A 22,089-nucleotide genomic window follows, 5' to 3' on the forward strand; every position below is an offset into this window, starting at 1 on the left:
TTCTATCTCTGCCCCCAAAGTCAAGGTTTCTCAAATCATCGATCTCTAACCCATACAGCAACTACGTCTGGTCACATCTGCGCCCTTAAGACCCTTATCCTATTGTGTCACTATTGGGTTGACACAGACAGGTTACAGAGTCCCAAAATGTGATAAAGAGAGCGGACGCTTTTAAAAAGATACAAATACATATCTTCTACTTAAACATTTATTGGAATTTTTATTTTTAGGTGTCTTTTGCTACTTCCTGGGGAAGCTGTGACCTTGGGGAAAATCACTTAAGTCTTCAGAGTCTTATGTTCATTATATGTAAAATTTGGCATTACAGTTATTCCTATCGGGGTTATTTTGATCTCTAAGCAAGGAACTATTACTGTTAATAGGAGGCACTTTGATTCTCAAGCTCTCAAAAATAGAGCTGAGCCCAGAGGGATTCTGGTTAGATCTGGGACAGGCTGGTGGCAGCATTCATTTACTCAAATAGCATGTATTTATTTAGCATCTACTGTGTGCTCAACAAAGCAGTGGGAGGGTACCATGTATGAGACAGTTTCTCCCGAGTTGCTGACAAACTTGCTGAAGAGTCACATATATGAAATAGTTAAAACAGCCAAAAAAAAAAAAAAAAGGTACGGACTAAATGCTGTGGAAATTCGGAGAACGAGACCGTTGGAGCAATCAAGGAAGGCTTCCTGAAAGAGTTCACATTAATTGTTCATTGATGCAACAAACGTTTACCAACTGCTTACTAAGTGCCAGGCTCTGAGGATACAGCAGCGAACAATTAAGAGTCCTTGCCCTCGTGGGGCCGATATTCCAGTGAGAAGAGGAGGACATCCAACAATATAGAATCAGGTAGAGGTGAGTGCTATATTTAAAAGTAAAGCCGGGTGAGTAGGAGATAAAGATGTGGAAGAGGGCCACAAGAACTTAGAGACCAAAGCAAAGAGAGTAAGGGGTGTGGTTAGGCAGGGGTCGGATTCTGAGGCCTGGGGGGGGGGGTTAATTAGTCACGCTTTGGGCCTAAGGAGGGACCTCAGAAAACTACTGACACATCCTTTTCCTTTCTTTCATATTCAAAGCATTGAGACCTTCTGGAGAGTATGTAAGAAAAAAGAATGGTAACTCCCTATGTCTGCCTATCGCCCCTTGAGGGAAGGGAACCAGGACCCGTCTTTTAAGAATCCATACCGCCCCTCGTACCTTGATGCATAATTCATGAACCTGTCGCGTTTCCACCCTCCCACTTCCCCTGAAGTCCCTTCCGGAAGCCCGGAACCGCAGTCGTGAAGGTTCGGCTCCTGCCCTTAGAGCAGAACCCACCTTCATTTCCGCTGTGGCGTCACATCCCTGGAGGGTATACCGCGTCCCCGGGCAGAAGCTACTTCCGCCCCTACTGTCGTAACTTCCGCCCTGAGTATGCTGGAGCGCCAACCGCGCCGGATGTGCTCTAGCTGCTCCCGGAAGTGACTCGACCTTTGCATTTTCACCCCCCCTTTCCCCATTGCCGCCCCCCCAACATTGCTATTTCCCTCCCTCCCCCCTTTTCGTTTCCGGCGCTCCCGCCTTCTCTCAGCCGCGGCTCAACTCCGAGCCAGTGGGGGGAGGGAGGGAGAGAGGGAGGGAGGGGGCGTGGAGGAATCGGGGTTCTCGGGAGCACGAGCTGCGGCACCACTTCCGGGTGAGTGTTAGGGGAGGAGGGAGGGAGGGGGCCACCCACTGCCTAGCGCCCCCGCCCTGCGGGTGTCTCGCGCACGATCCGTGCGTGTGAGTGTGTGGGTCTGCCTCGCGCCTAAAGTGCGTGCCCGCACGCTCGCCTGGCGCTATCCCCCTCCCCTCGCCCCCTCCGGGTCCTCCCACCGTACTCTGCTCCCTCCTTCCCAGCAAACGCCGCCCCTCCCGCTCTCTGGCTCCGGCTCTGGCGCCGCCGCAGCCGTTGCCGCCGGGTGAGTCTCGCGCCGCTGGAGCCGGCGCGCGCCGAGCTCTCTGCTCCTTCCCCCTCCCCTTTTCCTTGGGGGGGGCGGGGAAGGGGGGGTCCACGATGGGACTGTACGTGTGTCCGTCCCGGAACCGGAAGTGGTTGTGGAGGAGCGGGCGATGGGGAGGAATGGGGGGGTTTAGGGGGCGGGTGTCTGTCTGGTGGGTGGCAGAGTTCAGCTCCCTGGAGAGGAAGGAGGGGCGTCCCAAAGAAGGGTCTTAGAGGAAGGGGTGGTGGGCGACCTCAGGAGAAGGCGCCCAGGGGCTGTCTCAGGGCAGCGAAGGTGTTTGGGGGACAGCCGGGGTCTCCAGTAGCTAGACCACTGTGCTGAGGGAGGTACTTCTTGGCGCAGGGCCTTGGGTAGGCAGGGGCGAAGTCCTCGCGGCGGGGGGGGCGGGGGGAGGCCAGAGGAAGTGCCTGGGCCTGAACTGGCACGGTGCCTGACACAAGGGCTTGTGCATCCCCCCCGGGTCCTCAGCTTTGCCTTCTGAGCCAATCCTTGGGAGGCAGGGACGCTTCTCTTCTTCCAGCTCTTCTGTTCTTTAACCGTCCCCACACACCCCCGCCCCCGCCTCCGGTTACCTGCGGCCCCGGGAGACCAAGAAGAACCAGTGTCTGAGCCCAGGGGTGGACCCCACGCACTGGTGGTAGAGTTCATCTTAGTTGCTGGGAATTGGATGTATTTCCCTCGTATCCACATAGCGGGTGGCCCTGCACTGCTGTCGTTCTGTCCTTGCATCTTTGGATGGTTAGTCGGGGGTCCGCCTGCTTTCTGGACTGAGTGCTGATGGTCAAAGAATTCCTGAGGTTCTCCACAGTTCTCCGGTGGCTGCACCCTTACCGGCCCCTGTAACCCAGACAATTTGTTTACAGAAAGTTCAGGAGCCCTGGAAAGGACAAGGAATAAGACGACAGGAGGAAGAGAGAGAGAGGGTAAGACAATTTGGGGTTAATGGCTTTTCCAGTTTTGGGGGGCGAAGGGGTCATAATCAAATGGCCCTTTTGCGGACAGCGTGACAGAATTGTTCAAGTAATAGCAATTGTAATACTGGTGTTTGCTGTAGGAGAAAAATCAGCCTCTTCGTATTATCTTTTGAGGATACCCACGAAGTTTTGTGCGAAAGTTGGCACTGTACCCCATCACCTTCCATGCCCACCAGTCCTCAACAAGAATGAGTTGTGAGATGCTCAAGTGAACTCACTAAGCAGTGTTGCACTGTGTCCAAAGGAGAAATTTATTCTGCTTTGGAGATAAATGGGCCCTAGTTGCCATTGTAGCCTTTGTGGCATAGCTAATGGAATGGCTTTCTCGTGTTTGGAACAAGCAGAACTGAGTTTAGAGTGGAGTTTGTATCCTTAACGTTGCATCAGTGTTTGGAGTGGACCTGGTGAGTGATTAGAATCCGTGGTGTGATGTTATTTGAATTTGACGTGGCAGGGTGAAGTTTGGGGGGAAAAAACTGATTCGTGGGTAGTTTGAAATAAAATGGATAAAACTGTATGGAGTAGACTCCAGAAGTAGCTCTGGAAGAATTCAGAATATGAGGTTTGATGATGATTGAGTTTTAGGTTGCCTGAGAATGACAATATACCAACCCAAGAGAGTTTGAGTTCAGAGCTTATAATCTTAGAGGTGTCTTCTGAGAACCAATTCCAGGCTGGTTTATAAAATTTATTCCCCATAGGTTTCTGAGCCGAGTTGGTGATTAAATATTAGGTGCATATTCCCTCTTCTCCAGACTTTTTTTTTTTTTGGTTTGTTTTTTCTTTCCTGCCTCACAATGCGCAGGTCCGTCAGTTAATAGTGGAACGGGCAGGACAAGGGGAACCACTATGGCGTTCTCCCTGAAGGGTGCAGGTACAGTGGTCCAGTGGTGCCCAGGGTAGAAGGTGCTGGCTCAGATTGCCAGCTTTGTGGTTGGTCTCTTTGGGCATGGTGTGATGGTTTTTCCCGATAGAATTGGGATAAACCTGTTCTCAGTTATTTTGTACTTGGGAGAGTTCACAGTAGGAAGTCCCCAGATCCTATTGGGATGGCCCTTCTCGAATGCCCTTAGGACCTGAGAAAAAGATTTGTGTCCTAACTGAGGAGAAATGGTCCTGTGTGTTTCCTCACTTCAAGTCCTTAGCTAATATTGCAACCTTTCTGCAGTTGTGCATTTTGGAACAGTTTTTTTCAGTAGAGTGTCCGAGATCCATGTGTCAAGTTCTTTCCTTTTTTCTTTTTCTTAATAATTTTTTTGGTTTTGACTGCGTTGGGTCTTCGTTGCTGCGCGCAGGCTTTCTCTGGTTGCGGCGAGCGGGGGCTACTCTTCGTTGCAGTGTGTGGGCTTCTCACTGCGGTGGCTTCTCTTGTCGCGGAGCATGGGCTCTAGGCGCGCGGGCTTCAGTAGTTGTGGCTCGAGGGCTCTAGAGCGCAGGCTCAGTAGTTGTGGTGCACGGGCTTAGTTGCTCTGCGGCATGTGGGATCTTCCCAGAGCAGGGCTTGAACCCGTGTCCCCTGCATTGGCAGGTGGATTCTTAAACACTGCGCCACCAGGGAAGCCCCTCCAGTTCTTTCTGTAGTTGAATTTGAGTTGGTTGTTCTTTGCATCTCTCTTTCTTGTTAGTGCTTCTAGTTGGTGATTAGTAAGCTGCGGGCTATAGATCTGATACTTTTGGGTAGTTCCTTTATAATTACGTGGTCTCCATGTAATTTCTGCTAATTGTCGCGAATAGTCGTCATCACATGGAAGTGTTTCTCTAACTCTCCTCAGGAGTACTTTGAGCATTTTATTCTTTTTCTTCTGTGTGTTGTCTCCATCTCAATTCCATGTGCCTTATGAATTTTTTAGGGGTTTGATACTCTTCCATCCTCTACCCAAGTAGAAATTTAGGAGAGTCGTAAATTCCTCAGAGTCATTTACTGATGTAGGGCCTAAACCTAGATTCTGGAAGCTTTGATTCCTCGGTCCATCCTCTGGCTACTAAATTGGGTTGGTGTATTTCATGATTTCCTAAAGGTTGGTTGTGTGAGAGAATGTTATTTTCTTGAGAAAAGAAAACCATGCTTTATTTTGGGGGGAAAAATGTAAAAATTGTAAGTACCAGGAAAGAAGTGGTGGTCTTCAGTACTTCTGCGAAAACTGCAATGCTGGAGGCAGTGATGTCTTTATCCCTGGGTGGCCGGTAGCACTGGGGAAGGATGAACAGATGGACAGAGCTCTGGTGCAAGAGTTCAGGTCCTCCTATGTGTTTCATGGACATAACTTAATATTGTCTTTTTTCTTCACCTTCTCAGTCTTCCAAGATTTCTTTTGAGATTGGAAAAGGAGTATGTAGTTCCTGAACCTCTTGAAAGGAAAATGCTGTCCAACTTAATTATAGTAAACGTCCCTTCTTATTGGAGAACAGCAGAGGCATGGTGCGGTAGTAAAGTTGGAATTAGAACCCAGATTTTCAATCTGCCAACATCATCTTTCCACCTACTGTGTTCTTCCTTCTCTCCTGAGCTTTGGGGCTATAATAGAAGCCTGCCTCTTCCTTCCCAGTCTAAGGTGAACCCCTTCTGGTTTGTTTTTAATGTGTTGGCATAATCATCAAAACTGATGCTCTGTGGGGAGTTCCCTGGTGGCCTAGTGGTTAGGATTCGGTGTTGTCACTACCATGGTCTGGGTTCTATCCCTGGTCGAGGAACTGACATCCCGCAAGATATGCGGCGTGGCCAAAATATAAAGCAAACAAAAGAAAACTGGCACTCTGTGTAGAGGTGAAGTTTCCCTGTAATATCATTGCTTTCTTCGGGTTTTAAGAATGTTCATATGTGCGTACCTGGATGTCAGGATGGTTTGGTGGGCGTTCCTCCATGCGTGATAGAGAGTTGAAAGGAGAAGTGGTAAGACAACAGTTGGCAGGTATTTGAGTGAGCTGGTGCCAGGGCACCCTGTGACACAACCCCGGGGGCTCCATTTACATCACATTCTGGCATCAGGACAGTGTTGACCCTTTCTCCCGTGTCATCCTGCAGGCGGATATTGCTTCCAGTTGGGCAAGCAGGGCTCCCCGTGCACCCCCTTTTGGGCTGTTGTATTTATCAGGAGCCCACAGACACGTTTATCATTTCGTCCTGGGAGCGGCTGTGGTTCTGATCTTCACCTTTGTTCTTTTAAGAACCAAAGCAGAGTGAGAGGCGGTATCCAGGGAGGTGGAGGGGCCTTTCCTTCTATTTGCCCCTTCTGGACAGTCTGGCCTTTTAATTCAGACCCCATCATTCTAAAATCAGTTATCTTGGTGGCCAGGTGAGGTTTCACTGGATGTGGACAGAGAATATCATCTTTCACTGCATTTTGCTGTTATTGAAAACTTCGTTTTTGGTGTTTGCTTTTTTTTTTTTTTTTTTTGGCAGCCATGCTGTGGCTTGTGGGATATTAGTTCCCTGACCAGGGATTGAACCTGGGCCCTTGGCAGTGAAAGTGTGGAATCCTAACCACCGGACCACCAAGGAATTCCCTGAAAACTTCATTGTTGAAAGCATTTATTGAGAACTACCTGAAAAGTATATAGTCCATTTCTGGAAATAGTCTAAATTTCGATTTGTGAATCAAGCCCCAGCATCAGAGAGCATGTACTTGAGTTGGTCTCTTGTAGGACCCTTTTCTAGCTTGCTCTTTGGTCCTGGGTTCAGATCCCTGTTCTGCTGTTTACTGTTTGCCTCCAGTTTCCTCATTTGAAGAATGGGTAACACAACATTATAAATCAACTATATTTCAGTAAAATGTTTTTTTAAAGAGAAAGAAACTGCTTCCCCTGAGCCCCTGGCAGGACACTAAGAATGGATGTAGTTTGGGCATGGGGAGGAGCCTTGTTCGCCAGAATCCTGAGGACAGCCTTATTTTCAGGCTCTCAGTTCCTCCCTCCTAAATTTTCACACCCGTAATGCATTTACTTCCTTGTCTCTTTAGGGGGATATTATGATTAGATCCTCCTTTCCTTTACTCTCCAGCCTGATTCTCTACTGCATTTCCACCACAGCCACTACCCTTGTCGATTTCATGCCTCTCAGCTAGGTTAGAGGGATGGGGCTGTGGGTCCCAGTCGGAGCCCTTGGCTTGGCTTTCAGTGTCCGTATGCGAAGTCTTCTGCCACTCGGTTCACCAAGTATGGCATTGCCTACTGGGTGATGGGTCCTGTCTTAGAACCTGGGGGCAGTTCAGGATGTGGCCCCTGCCTCCCCCAAAGCTGGGCAAGATCGGGTCCCCTTACACTGTGATCTCACTGTTTCTCCACGTCCATTGCCTCCGGAGGGCCTGAGGCTCGAGGCCCTTTATAAAGCTGGCAGGGAGCTAGGTGGCACCCGTGTGGAGAGTGTCTGGTTTTACTGTGTTTATAACTTGGGAAGCAGGATTGGTCTGTGCCTGACCCTCAGGGCATTTAAAGTTGAGCCTCATTTGTATGAAGCTGTGGTAGCCACAGATTTGCTCCTCTACTTTGCTACTTTTGGGGAAAAATAGGCTGAAATTCAGTCTGCTTCCCTTTATAGGTTTTATGAAAATTCAGAGTGTTGTTCAGTAGAGCAAAAAATGTGATGAGACTTCTGGAGAAGGACCAGGAACACCGTTACATTTAGAGTGAGATCTTTTGCTTCACCTCCTTTGCTGAAGAACTTTCCTGGTTTCCTTAGTCACTGCTTGAGACCCAGTTTCTCTGCCCATCTCTTAGAATCCCTGGTGTCCGCCTCCAGCGTGTCCTCAGTGGGACCATGTGTGTGACCAGGCTACAAGTCACAGTGTCCTGTGGTCCTTCTGCCCCTCCTGGAGCTTGGCTGCTCTCGGCCTGGAGCAGCACTGCGGTGTTAATGTTTATTCCCTCCCTTCCCCTTCCCACCCGTGTCCTCCTCCCGCTTCACCTGCCTCTGCCAGCCTGGATCTCTCCTGGTCCAGGCTTTTGGGAAGCTACTCTGGACCAATAGCCTGCAATTAAGCCTTGTTAGGAGAAGCGATCAGAGTATGAAAATGAGTGGTGGGATGCCTGCGTTCCGGACCCATCGGTGACTTGCAACATGATTCTGAGGGATTCCTTTTCTTGCTCCTCATTCTTCCCTCCCCAGGTTTTAAGCTTACTTGTCATCCGTGTACAGAGGAGAACTTGAACTCTTAGAGGTATAGTGTTTGAGAACTACAGAGGAGTCTGGTAATGTGTGTGTGTTCTGACCCACCATTGTCCCTGTTCTAAATCCCTTTAGGTGGAGATCTGGGGTGCTGGTGCTGGAAACAGTCCCCCCTTTTTTTTTTGGCCGTGCCATGTGGCTTGCAGGATCTTAGTCCCCCGACCAGGGATCGAACCCGAGCCCTCGGCAGTGAAAGCGCAGAGTCCTAACCACTGGACCGCCAGGAAATTCCCTAGAACCCTTTTAAAACTGGTAACTCCTAGGTTCTTACTGGTCAGTCCAGTGTGTGTGGTGGTACCCAGTGCAGCATCACAGATGTTCTCAGACCTTGGTGGGATCCATGGGGCGTGGTCCCCAGATATCATCTGGTACCCCAAAGACCTTGATTCTGATTCTCGCCAATTTCATTCTTTAATTCTCTTGGACGTTTTGTATTCTGGCCTAGAACCTTTCAGGGAACTATAGACATGTCAGTTGGACCCCTTGAAATTGTTTATTTCAAGGAAGATGGATTTGAGGGGTGAAAGGAGAGGAACAATGACAGGTACCCTGGCTGTTTTCAGGCCGATCGGTGACCTGCTTTGTGTGGACCTTGGGTCCGAGCCTTCCTGTCTCAGGACTTCAATTTCTCTTTCTGTCAGCCAAAGAAAGAAATACCACTTCTGTTTATTTGGGGTACAGGAAACATTGTGTGGGTAAATGAGATGTGTGTAAGTTCTTTCACCAGCATCTGAACTGGGATAGCCTCTGTTGGATGGGGATGTAGTGGTGAGTGGCTCTGACCAGAGGGACTAATATGCTAGATCCTGAGGCCTTGACTCCTCACTCCCAGCCCTGTGGGAAGAGACCCGGAGCTCCTCAGCGCCCCTTCGCCCTTGCTCAGCTGCTTCAGATGATTCCTGAGTGTGATGTGGTCTCGTTTCCTTCTTCAGGTAGAATGGAAGAATCTCACTTCAATTCTAACCCGTACTTCTGGCCTTCCATCCCCACGGTCTCAGGACAGGTACGTGGTGTTTGGTTTTTTGCTTCTGCTCCACTGGGTACTTTTTTCAGCTCTGAGTAGCAAGTCCTGTTACCGTGGACACTGAAGCAAGATAAATCCCATGCTGTTTCGCCAGGGCCCCCCATCGTTGAGAATTACACAGTGTTTCTGTTCAGCTTCTCTCTGGAAGCACAGATATTAACCACCCGCCTTTTGATCCCCACAGAGGATGGACAGTGTGAGGTGCCGAGGGAGCAGACAGACTCGGGACTCTCCCTCAGAGGCCACTGTCCTGTTCCTTTTCTTTCAGATTGAGAACACGATGTTCATCAACAAGATGAAGGACCAGCTCTTGCCAGAGAAGGGCTGTGGGCTGGCTCCACCCCACTACCCCACCTTGCTGACAGTGCCTGCCTCGGTGTCCCTGCCCTCGGGCATCAGCATGGACACAGAGTCCAAGTCAGACCAGCTGACCCCACATAGCCAGGCATCCGTTACCCAGAATATCACGGTGGTCCCTGTGCCGTCGACAGGACTGATGACCGCTGGTGAGCACCCTCTGCTCTTCTCCAATCTGAGGTGTTGATCTTCCACGATCAGTACCCCAGGCTGGAGGGCGCCAAGGACATGGGGAGTGGGATATGTGTTTGATTACTCAATCAGATTTTTATTAAGTGCCTACTGTGTGCCTAGCAATGCGCTAGGCATTGTGGGCGATACAAAGAAGTAGAAGATGCGGTCCCTGCCTTTGAGGAGGTGACATTCTTTCCTTCTCTGAATCAAGGAGTCTCCTGTTCTCAGAGGTGGAGAAGAGAAGGGAGTCAATCAAGGGGTAAATCTCACTGTTACTGGGGGCGGGGTGGGGACAGGGGTTAGGAGACCATTGTCTTTCTACAGGGTTTGGGGTTTCCTGTATACTCTGGGCGGGGGGGCGGTGGTGAGGGGTTAAATAGACCATGATCTGGGGAAAATGACGTAGGACTAGGATCCGGACTGGGCAACATGACACCATCTCCTTTTTCTCACAATCCTAGGTCCCGGCTTGGTTATCACATCCCCCTCAGGCTCCCTCGTGACCACAGCCTCGTCAGCTCAGACCTTCCCCATTTCGGCTCCCATGATTGTCTCAGCTCTTCCCCCTGGCTCACAAGCCCTGCAGGTGGTCCCTGACCTCTCTAAGAAGGTAGCATCGACCCTAACAGAGGAAGGAGGCGGCGGCGGTGGCGGCGGCGGCACTGTGGCCGCTAAGCCCCCCCGGGGCCGAAAGAAGAAGCGGATGCTGGAATCGGGGCTTCCTGAGATGAACGACCCTTACGTCCTCTCCCCTGAGGATGACGATGACCATCAGAAAGACGGCAAGACCTACAGGTGAGGATCAGAGCCGGGCAGGGTGGGGTGCGGCTCTCTCAGCTTCCCTGCCCCCATCGGGCTCCGCGCTCCGGCAGCTTCCGCCTCGGATCCACGTGCATGTCAAGTGTTCTGTTGAGGGTTAGGATGGTGGAGTTTCTGGCCCTTCTCTGGCTCCTCTTCCCCAGGATGCAGACCCATTTCACCCCTTCCTTCTTTGAGATCTTCAGCATTGACTTATTTTGGGGTGACATAATGGAATTTCTTTCTTGTAATGAGGCTTTAGACTGGGTTTGAGACTCTTGTCTCCAGCTCCTTTTTGGTTTCTACATTTTCCATTCCTATTTTTTCAAGAAACATTTCTGGTAAGCCCCTAACCTTAACCAGTGTGCTATCCACCGGTTCTTGGGCCGTATTTGAGCATTGAGCCTGCCTGACCCTGCATGGTTGGGATGATGGGAGGGGTCTGTATAAAAAGGTGGAACGAATAGGATACCTCCCCTTCCCCCTGTGGAATATATGCTTGTGAGATGGCTGTTTTCTCACTTTCTCATTCATGGAAGTTCTTTTGATCCTCTACTTCCTTTAAGTCGTCCATTGCCAAAAAGCATTATAAGCATATTTGCATGTGGTACTATACAAAAATAAGTACATGTCTAAACTCCCTGCCCTTTGAAAGGTGGAAATCTTTTAATCCCCTTGAGAACCGTCAAGGGCCCTAGTGGGTTTGGGGAGTCTGGTCCCAGTGTACAGAGTGGAATAGCCACCGTCACAGCTTTGACACAGACAGGGGTAGATGTGCATGGCTGGGAGACTGGGTCTGTCCTTAGTGTACCGAGATGGGCAATGTTGTTCCCATTTTAGGAGCGAAGGGAACTGCGGCACAGGAAATGGACAGAGCCTTGGGCTCATGGATTCAGTTCCCGGCTCCACCACGAACTTGCTGTGTGACCCTGGGCAAGTCCTTTTCCCCTCTCTGGGCCTCAGTTTCCTCATCTGTAAAATGGGGAGAATTCTGTTTATGCCTCCCAGCTCTTGGGAGTTATATATCAAATGAGATTTGAAATGTTGGGAACTTCGAAAGAGACGAGAAATAGTCATCATTTAGCATTTACTTTTATGTGTTGTACACTTCTACCATGGAGAGTTCAGAGTGTTTAAATCCGTCTTTGTAAGTCAAAATGAGGGGAGTGTTGCTATGCAGAAAGTATTGAGCACTGCAGAATTCCAGCTCATAATCTGAAAGTTCACTGCAGCTTTATTATTACAGGTGTACCCCACTTACACAGTAAAAGTGTTCCTGAGCAATGTTTACATCATATTATAAAGGTACTTGACAAGTTTGGTTTATTTAAAGGTATCATACATTCCATAAAATGAAAATCCCTTTTAAATTTATTTTGTAGAAATTTGGATTTTTATGTGTTGGCTTAAAGTGAGGTCATTGTGACTTGGAGCTACACCTGAACAAGACCGGTTGTTGCAGGAACGGTGGGGGGGCTCCCTGACACTCTGTAGGGCCCTTCACGTGGATCAGCGTCATCTGGTTCTGCCAAGGTTTCTCTCTCTTTGTCTTCCGGACCCACATTAAAGCTATTTCTGGACTTGCCACACTGTGCATGTGCAAAGAAATGTGAATGTACAATTGGAGGGCAGCCCTGATAGGATTTTCCACACACTACCTCCAGGTGACTAAAGAGAACTCTGAATTTAAGGGGGATTGATTATGTTATAGGTAAATGGAATTTCTTCAGAAACTCAGAACTCTGAGGTCCCAAAGGAATCTTTTTAATCACGAGGAGTCCCTGTTTCGATACAGGTGTGGGTCAGCCACATCCATTCCTGTGGTCTGTGGCATTTGACTGGGTATTAGGGGAACTGGGTTCTTTTTCTCTGGGCAAGTCAACTTATTTCTAGTAAAATTTGAAGACCAGTCATGGCCCTCATCTATCCTGTGGAAATGTTTTGAGGGAAAATCAGAGTATCTGAAAGTGTTTTTGAACATCTTAGGGGAAAAAGCGTTGATAATTCACTTCAAAGCGGTTACTGTAACCAAGGCCATTGCCTTGCAGGCCTCCAAGGGAGCACCCTTGTGGTGTCGGGTGTGAATGGTGCCCCTGGAGCTGTGCGCCCAGCGACACGGCCACTGCCCACTGCCACAGCTCTCCTAATCGGGTTTCTTTCCCAGCACCTGACATCTTGCATTAGGCTTGTACATATTTGGCTTCTCTGTAGTTTTAGTGTTTAAACATTTCTGGCAGATGATAGGATGGTCCAGCTTCCCCCTGGATACCTCTAGTGTGAGGAGTCTTAAGGTTAGGTGAGAATGAGTCACTGTTCGCCCTTTGGCAAATTGCTTTACCTTTCTGAGCCTTTGTGCTCCTTTCTGTAGAACAGGGATAGTACTTGCCAGGTTGTTTTAAGGAGCGGAAACAATGTGTTTAAAGGACCTAATTGGAGCCCGGCAGTGTCAGGCACAACAACAGGTGGCACTTACTACTACCGTTATTACTGTGTTATTGTTATGTTATCCTTATTATACTCATACCTCTGGAGACAGCTCATGTTGTTGCCAGTCCATTATTGGTGAGTTTAAGTTTTGCAGATTCTTCCCTCGTTGAAAACTTTGAGGAAGAGGGTGATTTTCTCTTCTATAACTAATCTCAGGTTAAGGGGTGCAGTTATGTGTTCAGCATTCACAGGCAAACTAATGAGGTTTTGCTTGAGCTAAAATCATTCCACCTGTCTGAGAAATCTTAGCGGAGGGAAGCTGTTTTGTAACTCTAGTGCAGTTCCTCTCCAAGTGACACTGTGTCTAGTTTTCTAACCTCAGTTTTAGTGAAGTATATAGTAGCATGAGCTCATTCAGCACTCGTGCTGCTGACCTTAATGCAGTTTTATTGTTAGCGAATGCTTGGCTTACCATTGACTCTCCTGGGTGTTTGCTGGCCCTTTGGGGGGCAGTTATTTATCTCTCCATTTTACAGACCAGAAAATTGAGGTCTAGATTGATGAGCAAGCCTGTAACTGAACCCTGAGTAGAGCCCCGGTGTCCAGACTTCCGTTGGCTGTGTCCTTTGGACCCTGCTAACTATAAACAGAACCTCCCACCCTCCCACACAATGGTTGGGCATCCCAGACAACAGCCAGGGGTTGGTAAACAGGTAATCGGATTTCTTTCAGAATTATCAAGTGACTAGAGAACTAGAAATTGGCCTCAATGATTGGATTTTTAATGGAAGCATTAACACAGGAACCATACCCCCAAGTAACAGTGGTCTCTTCTTCTCTGAGGAGCTCAGAGTTCTTTTTAGTCTGCATCTCAGTTATTCTCTGCATATTCTCTTGGGATCAGGAAAAAAGCAGAAGTCACCCTTCACCATCCTAAGCCCCTCCTAGAGAGAGACGTTGGGGGGGGACCCAGAGAAGAGGGACTTGCCCCAGTGGCCTGGCTTCAGCCCACATTGTGTGCTGGTGAGTTGTTTGAGTGATAGGGTTCCAGCTCACATATAGATAGCTTTCGCCCAGTAAAGTCTGAATAATTGTGACTTATCTTGCCCACAGGCCTCCTTATTTGATATTGTTGGGCAGTATAAGAGCAGGAAGAAGGATTACCAGCTCAGATGATGCATGAAAGTGTATTCAGATGATACTGTTGTCAACCCGAAGTGCTGGCATTGAGCTAGGAAAGAGGAAAGGTTTAGCGGGGAGGCTCAGTATTTTGCCAGTCTTTTTTTTCTCCTTCATATTTGAAGGATACAACCCACTCCAGCAGTTACCTTGGCTCGTTGCAGAAGTAATTCTCACTTGATTGCCAGGGGGCCGGGGGCCGGGGGGAGTCGGTGGAACATCAGATCCAGAGCGGAGGCCGGACATGTGGTTTGGGAAAGCCCCCTCCAAATAACCCTGGTAATTCTTACCTCATCCCTCTAGAAATCACTGGCAAAAAGGAGAAAATCTGAGAGAAGACAGTTATCTGAGGAGACAGGAGAAAAGTCCTCTGAGGAATCTAGTCAGTTTGTCCTCATTGTCACCTCAGGAGCTTGAGGATTACCTGAGGGATGTACTTTCTCCACGGGAAACTGGGGAAAGGGGTTCTTTAGAAGTCTGAAGTCAAGTTACAGGCAGAAGGAAGACAGAGGCTAGGTGATACTCCTGGTCCGGTGAAAGCCATGTCAGCCCAGGGCCTGTGATAAGAGTTTCCTGTCTTACCTGGTTGAATTCTTGTTTATGTACACACTTAGGGAGTCCAGGCATTTCAGCAAACACTTATCAAATACTTGTGTTGGGCTGTATTTCTAATATTTCTGCCCTTCTAGGGCAGACTGTAAAGATAGATAAAATAGAGCTCCTCCTCTCGAGGGCCTCGCGTTGTCGCTGGAATAGAAGAGAGATCAGATAGGTTGGCATCTTTGGAAGTGGAGGGGCGGGTTCAGCAACGCCCTCACGGTGGGCAGGGTGCTAACCGCTGCCCTCCCTTGGCCCAGGTGCCGGATGTGCTCCCTGACGTTCTACTCGAAGTCGGAGATGCAGATCCACTCCAAGTCACACACTGAGACCAAGCCCCACAAGTGCCCACACTGCTCCAAGACGTTCGCCAACAGCTCCTACCTGGCCCAGCACATCCGTATCCACTCGGGGGCCAAGCCCTACAGTTGTAACTTCTGTGAGAAGTCCTTCCGCCAGCTCTCTCACCTCCAGCAGCACACCCGGTAAGGCTGCTTTCAGTCTCCCCCCGACTCCCTGCCGTGGACTCCTCACCCCGAGGCCACGTGGCCCACGCCTCCTCTCTTCTCCACATGTTTTCTTTTGTCCCTTTCAACTCTGCCCTTTGGGAGCCTCGATTCTCTCCCACTGCTGTCTGTGAAAACTAAACTGCGTATCCCTGCAGCTTGGGGGTGGTGCCTGGAACATTGTGCTCTCCGGTCCCAAGGTCTGCAGCGATTTATGTGGCTTCTCTCTGTGTCTGTGTTCGGAAATCTTCTGCAGAGCAGGCCCTGCTTTTACTATATGCGTCAGTTCAGAGCCGAGGTGTGCATTCAACCTCAGGTCCATGGGGGACAGGCGGTGTTGGTCTTTGTTCAAATTACTGTTTGGAAGCAGGGTGTCTGTGGTGAGTGTGTAACCTTGGCACAAAGCACAGGGCTGACGAGACCGAAATCTTTAAGGTTACAGGAGCCAGGGGTGCAGCTCTTCATCATCTCACTGCCATTCTAGCCACCGACTTAAGATGAGCAGCAACCTAGATGTGGGTGTCCTCTTCACGAGCCTCTCCAGGCCGGCGCGGGTTTGTGGGGGAGGGAGGAAGGGGTGCTCTCATCCGTCAAGCAACATCATTTCACCCAGCGGAGAGCTGAGCCCGTGGTGTCGAACCGCTCCCTCCTCCCCCCTTCCCTCCTCTCCTCTCCGGCAGGATCCACTCCAAGATGCACACGGAGACCATCAAGCCCCACAAGTGCCCGCACTGCTCCAAGACCTTCGCCAACACCTCCTACCTGGCCCAGCACCTCCGTATCCACTCGGGGGCCAAGCCCTACAACTGTTCCTACTGCCAGAAGGCCTTCCGCCAGCTCTCCCACCTCCAGCAGCACACACGGTAAGGGAGAGTGGCGGGCTACTGCCCCCGCCCCGCTGGCATGCCCTCCCCACCCCCGCCCCGGACACACACAACAACCCGCATGCGGGGGGCGGGGGAGAGACCCGGCTGGAGGAGAGAGCTGGCCGGAGGAGAGCACAGCTGGCATCTGGGAGGAAGACCAAGCAAGACTGGAGACGCAAGTGGACGCTCAGAGAGCCTTTCTGGGGCAGAAGCAGCGCCGAGGAGACACAGTGACTGTGGGACATTCCCTGATCCGAGGGAGGAGGAAACTCACTGGGAGCAGAGCCGACGTTTCCTTCCCTCATTTCCCTCCCTGGAGACACCTGTGCACACATCCTGCAAGATTCTCGATGTCAAAGCAGGGCCATTTGGTCGGAGAAGACCATCCCTCTAGCCCTTAGGGCACCGATTATGAACGGGAGGAGGTATAATCAGACTTCAGCTGGGTACCAACTCAGCGACACCTACAGCACCAAGCAAGGCTCCGAGGGATGCCAGGGGTACAGGAGAGAACAAAGCACAGCGTGAATGTTCACAGAGAACCGGCAAATGAGACGAAAATGCTCCTACTCCGTAAGGATGTGTACTTTGTCCCGTGAATCTGGAGTGGCTCGGAGGCGAGCCTGCCTCCTGGAAGAGCTGATGGTCTCCTTCAGTGGGATCTCAAGTTGAGCTGGAGTCCAGACTCCTGCTGGCTACAGGTCTCCTCTCCCGGCTGCTTCTGGAGGTGGCGATCCCTCTTAAAGTGGTCCGACAGCTTGCTTCTCGAAGAGGAGGAATCGGGCTTTCCTCACAAGGAGACGTGTCCTGCGAGGTTTTCAGGATTTCATACCCGGGATCTCGAAAAGCACCTGGTCACAGAGATGGTTCTGAAGTCCCTGCCAAGGAGCAGGGTTCTGCCAACCTTCAAGTCCTTGGCTCGTCTCAGCAGAGGGCCCTATAGTGTTTGGAAAGAGGTCAGATCAGTACTAAACTAGGCATTTCCTGCCGTTAGGGGCTGAGCTGGGAAAAGCCCCAAGGAGCTTCCACCAGCATCGATGTTGCTGCCGCCCTTCACAGTTCGCATAACTCTGTGCTTTTCTTTGACCCCAGAACTTGCTCTGGGATTGGTGTTAAGGCTGAAGGGGTAGTTTCTGGCTGTATGTTGGAGGCCAAGGGAGAAGTGTTATGTGTTTCTTTTTTCTCGCCGTGTGTTTATCTCACGTTTCTGAACTCTCGTGAGGGCCGGTGACTAGGAGCTGCCTTGGCTGCCAGATTGTGGCCTCCCCGCGCCTTGGCCGCCCAGCCCCCGGCCCTCCGCCAGCAGAGAGGAGCCCAGCTTGAGCGGAGTGGTGCGGGCAGCGAGCAGCATTCGGGCCCGCTGGCCTGAGCCGGCGTCTCCTGGAGACCCACCCTGTGCTCCCAGAGGAGGCCTGTTAAGGCGCTGGTCCCTGAGCGGCCTTGCTGATGTCCTTCCCCTTTCTTCTTCTCTCGTCCCGTGCAGAATCCACACCGGGGATAGGCCGTACAAATGTGCACACCCGGGCTGCGAGAAAGCCTTCACACAGCTCTCCAACCTGCAGGTAGGTGCTCCACCCTCCACACGAGGCCTTGAGTCTAAGACTTGGGGTCACAGTGCCGTTTGACTAGTACAGTGGTTCTCAAACTTTTTCAGGCCGCTTTACGTTCTTAACAGTCACTGGGGAGCCCAAAGAGCTTTCGTTGATGTGGGTAACACCTAATTACGTAGACGTTATGAAACTGAAAAACTAGTAATTTGTTTAAAAATAACAAACCCCATTGTACATTAACATAAATAACATATCTTTTAACCTCCCTTCCTGCAAAAAGTTTGGTGAGAAGAACGGCATTGCTTTATGTTTATGCACGTTTCTCTAATGTCTGGCTTACTAGAAGATGGAGAGATTCTCTTATCTGCTGCGTTCAGTCTTTACGATATTACACGTCGTGTAATCTCTGTATAGTCATGAAAGAATGAGAGTGAAAAGGCAAACGGTGTCTTATTATTATTATTATTTTGAAAATAGTTGTGACCTTGCGGGCCCCCTGAAAAGGTCTTGGTGTTCCCTGGCAGTCCCCATGCCTCCCTTTGAGAACCACTGGACTAGTGGGACCAGGCGTAGCCGTCATTCTGACTTTAAGGATCCTGCAGGATGCTGCTTCCCTTAGCTGGTAGCGTCTGAAGTTTCATTTGAAGCAATTTCTGCTGCCTTCAGATGTAAGAGAACCCAAGAGGCCTGGCACCCAGCCCAGGGCTTTCCATTAAGGTCAAGGAGGCAGGAGGGCAGAGTGGTGCAGCTGTCCTGATTTCTCCTTGTTTTCTCAGTCCCACAGGCGGCAGCACAACAAAGATAAACCCTTCAAGTGCCACAACTGTCACCGGGCGTACACGGACGCGACCTCGCTGGAGGTGCACCTGTCCACGCACACAGTGAAGCATGCCAAGGTGTACACCTGCACCATCTGCAGCCGGGCGTACACGTCGGTGAGCACTCGGAGCCCCCCCCCCCCCGCAAGCGGCTTCACCCCGCCTTTCCGATAAAGAGTTGCCGCAGTGAATATACCCCATCCATCCCTTGCTCCACCTTGCCAGGATCAGTAAAGAGAACAGAAACTGAACAGACGCAGAGCTGAGGAATTTGGGGGATGCCTGGTCCCTTAAGCCTATAGCGATTGCTCAGCAGTGAGTCTTCATTTTACTTAGACACAGGACAAAAGAAAGCGTCTTGAAATTGTGAGACGAGAGATTTCAGTTAGATGTTTTCCATTAGACTCCAGAAAAAGGTGGTCAGGTTGTTCCATTCAGAGAACTTGGAGAAAGTGACAGCTTTCCCCGTGCCAGCTGAATGCCCACGGTTACCCTAACGGTCCCCCCCACCTTGTCCACACGGTGCGAGCACTGAAAGTGGCTCATGGGGAGAACCCGCGTGGCTCCAGAGCACCTCTGTATAAGTGTCGTTCTGTTCAAGGTAACAGCCCGGGGTGCTGGTTACAGGGAGCTTCCTTCCTTCTCTTTCTTCCCTCAACCCCTCTTCCATCCCCCTCAGGAAACGTACCTGATGAAGCACATGCGCAAACACAACCCTCCTGATCTCCAGCAGCAGGTGCAGGCGGCGGCGGCGGCGGCGGCAGTGGCCCAGGCCCAGGCTCAAGCGCAGGCCCAAGCGCAGGCCCAGGCCCAGGCCTCCCAGGCTTCGCAGCAGCCACAGCAGCAGCCGCCACAGCCTCCGCACTTCCAGTCCCCGGGGGCGGCCCCCCAGGGCGGGGGTGGCGGGGACAGCAACCCCAATCCCCCGCCCCAGTGCTCCTTCGACCTGACCCCCTATAAGACGGCAGAGCACCACAAGGACATCTGCCTCACCGTCACCACCAGCACCATCCAGGTAGAGCACCTGGCCAGCTCGTAGAGACCTGTGCTGCCGTCCCCCGGGGAGAGGGGAAAGAGGCTCTGGTCCCTTCTTTCTCCAGCTCCTCTTGGTGGGAAAAGTCCTCTTCTTCCTTGACAGGCCACGGCTCCATCTCCTTGGGCCTCAGGCATGGCCTTCTCTCACAGGATACCATCCTTATTGTCTCAGCTCCTCTTCCGAAGGAACGTCAGCCCTCCTGAATGGCAGAGGAGTACTGAGCTGGTCGCGTAATCCAGCAGCCTCCCGCCTAAGCGTAGCTTTTAACATTGGGGGTTGGTGCTCAGGGGAGGGGTTTGCTATGACCTCATAGAGACTTTTCCAGCGTGGGCACTTACTCTCTCCTCACCCTCGTAATCCTCCAAGCTCGGGCTGACAGAGGACTAGAGGCTGGCACTCCCAGACGGCACAGAGGAGGGAGCCCTAAATGCAAGCAGCCTCCTGTTCTGTTCTTGCCTGCGAAAGAACAGAGGTTCCTCCTGTGCCCCTGTCCCTGGGAGCCGTTTTCTTCCCCTCATGATCTCACTTCACTTCCTACCTGATGCTGGAGGGAGGTCTGGGGCGGGTCAGACCCCCTTTATTTGTAAAGGGGCAAGGGCCGAGATGTGGTCCCCAAGGGGCCGGAGATCCCCAAAATGGCCGACGGTGGCTTAGAAGTGTGGGTTATGGTTTTCCTTGGAGCCTCTCCCCTTCTCTGCCAGCCGAGGCCCTGTGCTCAGTCTCCCCGTCCCCAACCTAAGGAGCTGCGGGTTCTTTATGAAACCCCACGATAAGGGGGCTGCAGAGAAGGGAGAGTTCGGGGCAGATGCAAGGACTGGACTTAGCTCCCTAGGTGCCGCGGTCAGTTGCCGGACACGGATTTATATATAAATATATATATATAAATATATATATACCTACTCATCACGGCCATCTTTGTTGTAACCATTTCTGTGTTTATAAATGCATTATCTCTGAGAATTTTCATATTTGATGTTTATTTTTGTCCCTTTTGTTTTTCTCCACCCTGTCTTCTGGCCAATGGCATTTTTATTTCCTTTCGTCTTTTTTTTTTTTTTTTTTAAATCATGGCAGATTTCAGAGAAAAGAGAAAATGGAAAAAAAAATCAGGAAACCAGTTGTTATAAAGTAATTTAAAATGAGGAAAAAAAGAAAAACTTATGTACAAAACCAAGGGGTGTTTTTAGAACCTTGTATAGAAATAAATTCGTGTAAAAGGATCAGAGGCAGTGGAGCTACTGATGTGAGTATAAGCGTGGGAAACAGCTATTTGGGGAGACGTTCAAGGCCAGTACTAAGGATTTACAGTAGAGTGTGCGAACGGTAAGAACGAATGCTGTGTGATGGGGCCGTGTGTGTATCCCTAGCCATAGAAGGGCACAACTTTGAAACCTATGAAGTGAAATCTTGGTTTATGAGGGTTCCTACATACAAATCCTGCTGTGAGGACTGTGTCGCCTAAGGTGTAAGGGCAGGGTTCAGTCCTGTGTTAACAAGATACCTCGAAGCTCTCCCTATCCAGGAAATGGAAGCACGGCCTCCTGGAAGGACCTGCACTGCTGCCAGAGCATCTGTGGGCTCAGTGCTAATTCCAGCTGGCATATCCTGTGGCGCCTAAAACCAGAGGTTTCCAGTGGTGGAACCCATAACCGGGGTTGAAGAATGAAACAGGACAGTTGTAGTGCTGAGGGGCAGAGCGTGGGCGGGAAACCTGGACTTCCGCCCTGGCTCTCCCATCAACCAGTGTCGGCCGCAATGCTTCTTCAAATGTTAAATGAAGGGATTGGGCTAGATCACCTCCAAAATTCCTTTCTGAAAATTAAAAATCTTTTAAGCACTGAAAAAGTTGTGACAAAGCTCCCACGTCTGACAACATGGCCATGCTGTGTGGGACTGCCGGGCAGCCACGCTCATTAGCTGGTGGCGCGTGGATAGGCAATGAAACAACACCTCTTAGCTGTAGGGCTCGGGCTCTTGTGTGGGCATCCAAGATAGTCTCAGTCTGTGGTGTGACACTAACGACTGTATCACATATGACCAGACGTGCAGTGTGTGTTTCCTGCATATTTACTACGTTTCCCCCGGTTCTCACCAACTGTTGAATTGACATTGAGAGCCCTACCTTCATCACAGGTATTACAACCAGCATCTCTTTTGAAGGGTACCCTCGCACTTCAACAGCAACAACCCTATGAAGTAGGCAGGATACCAGGCATTTTGCTAGACACGGAAATAGGCACGGAGATTAGATAATCCAAGGGTCTGCCGCGTGCAATTAGAGGGACGTCTTCTAGATTCTATTGCTCTATCTACCACCTGCTCAGTAGTAAACCTGGGGTTTCACCTTGTCCTTTTTTACATATTTGAGCTAAATTATGTGGCTGAAATGTTTCATTGAAAATCTGCCATGTGGGCGTTCCCTGGTGGCCCAGTGGTTAGGATCTTGGGCTCTCACAGCCGCCACCCGGCTTCAGTCCCTGGTCGGGGAACGACCCGCAAGCCGCGGCACAGTCCAAAAAACAAAACCCCAAACCAAAACCTGCCATGTGACATTAATACTTATTAAGAACGCGTGATTTGGGGTGACAGTGATCTCCAAAACTGTCTTCCTAACACTCTCCGGCTCTGGGCGTT

General features: G+C 50.5%; 1 protein-coding gene across 12 annotated transcripts; it reads left to right on the top strand.

Moving 5' to 3' along the window:
• Positions 1-1,500: 1,500 nt before the first annotated feature.
• Positions 1,501-20,419, top strand: ZNF384 (zinc finger protein 384). Of its 12 annotated transcripts, XM_030834591.2 has the most exons (13): positions 1,501-1,681; positions 1,885-1,946; positions 2,852-2,911; positions 9,056-9,126; positions 9,416-9,653; positions 9,890-9,937; positions 10,140-10,473; positions 11,317-11,409; positions 14,940-15,164; positions 15,866-16,048; positions 17,535-17,613; positions 18,378-18,536; positions 19,099-20,419. In XM_030834591.2, exons 4-13 carry the CDS (start codon positions 9,061-9,063, stop codon positions 19,456-19,458), a joined length of 1,785 nt encoding a protein of 594 aa, XP_030690451.1. In that variant the 5' UTR covers positions 1,501-1,681; positions 1,885-1,946; positions 2,852-2,911; positions 9,056-9,060; the 3' UTR covers positions 19,459-20,419. The 12 variants fall into 12 exon arrangements, with proteins under 12 accessions (XP_030690451.1, XP_030690453.1, XP_030690460.1 ...); XM_030834593.2 differs by lacking the exon at positions 1,885-1,946; XM_030834592.2 differs by lacking the exons at positions 1,501-1,681; positions 1,885-1,946 and adding an exon at positions 2,137-2,338.
• The last annotated feature ends 1,670 nt before the right edge of the window (positions 20,420-22,089 follow it).

The sequence above is a fragment of the Globicephala melas genome, chromosome 10, assembly GCF_963455315.2.
Source record: "Globicephala melas chromosome 10, mGloMel1.2, whole genome shotgun sequence".
Taxonomy (NCBI): domain Eukaryota; kingdom Metazoa; phylum Chordata; class Mammalia; order Artiodactyla; family Delphinidae; genus Globicephala; species Globicephala melas.

Bases quoted from the DNA above. Each gene is read 5' to 3' on its own strand.
- ZNF384 (XM_030834591.2), top strand. From the start codon at position 9,061: ATGGAAGAATCTCACTTCAATTCTAACCCGTACTTCTGGCCTTCCATC. The intron at 9,654-9,889 runs GTGAGCACCCTC...CTCTGAATCAAG, and splicing joins GACAGGACTGATGACCGCTG to GAGTCTCCTGTTCTCAGAGG. The intron at 15,165-15,865 runs GTAAGGCTGCTT...CCTCTCCGGCAG, and splicing joins CACCTCCAGCAGCACACCCG to GATCCACTCCAAGATGCACA.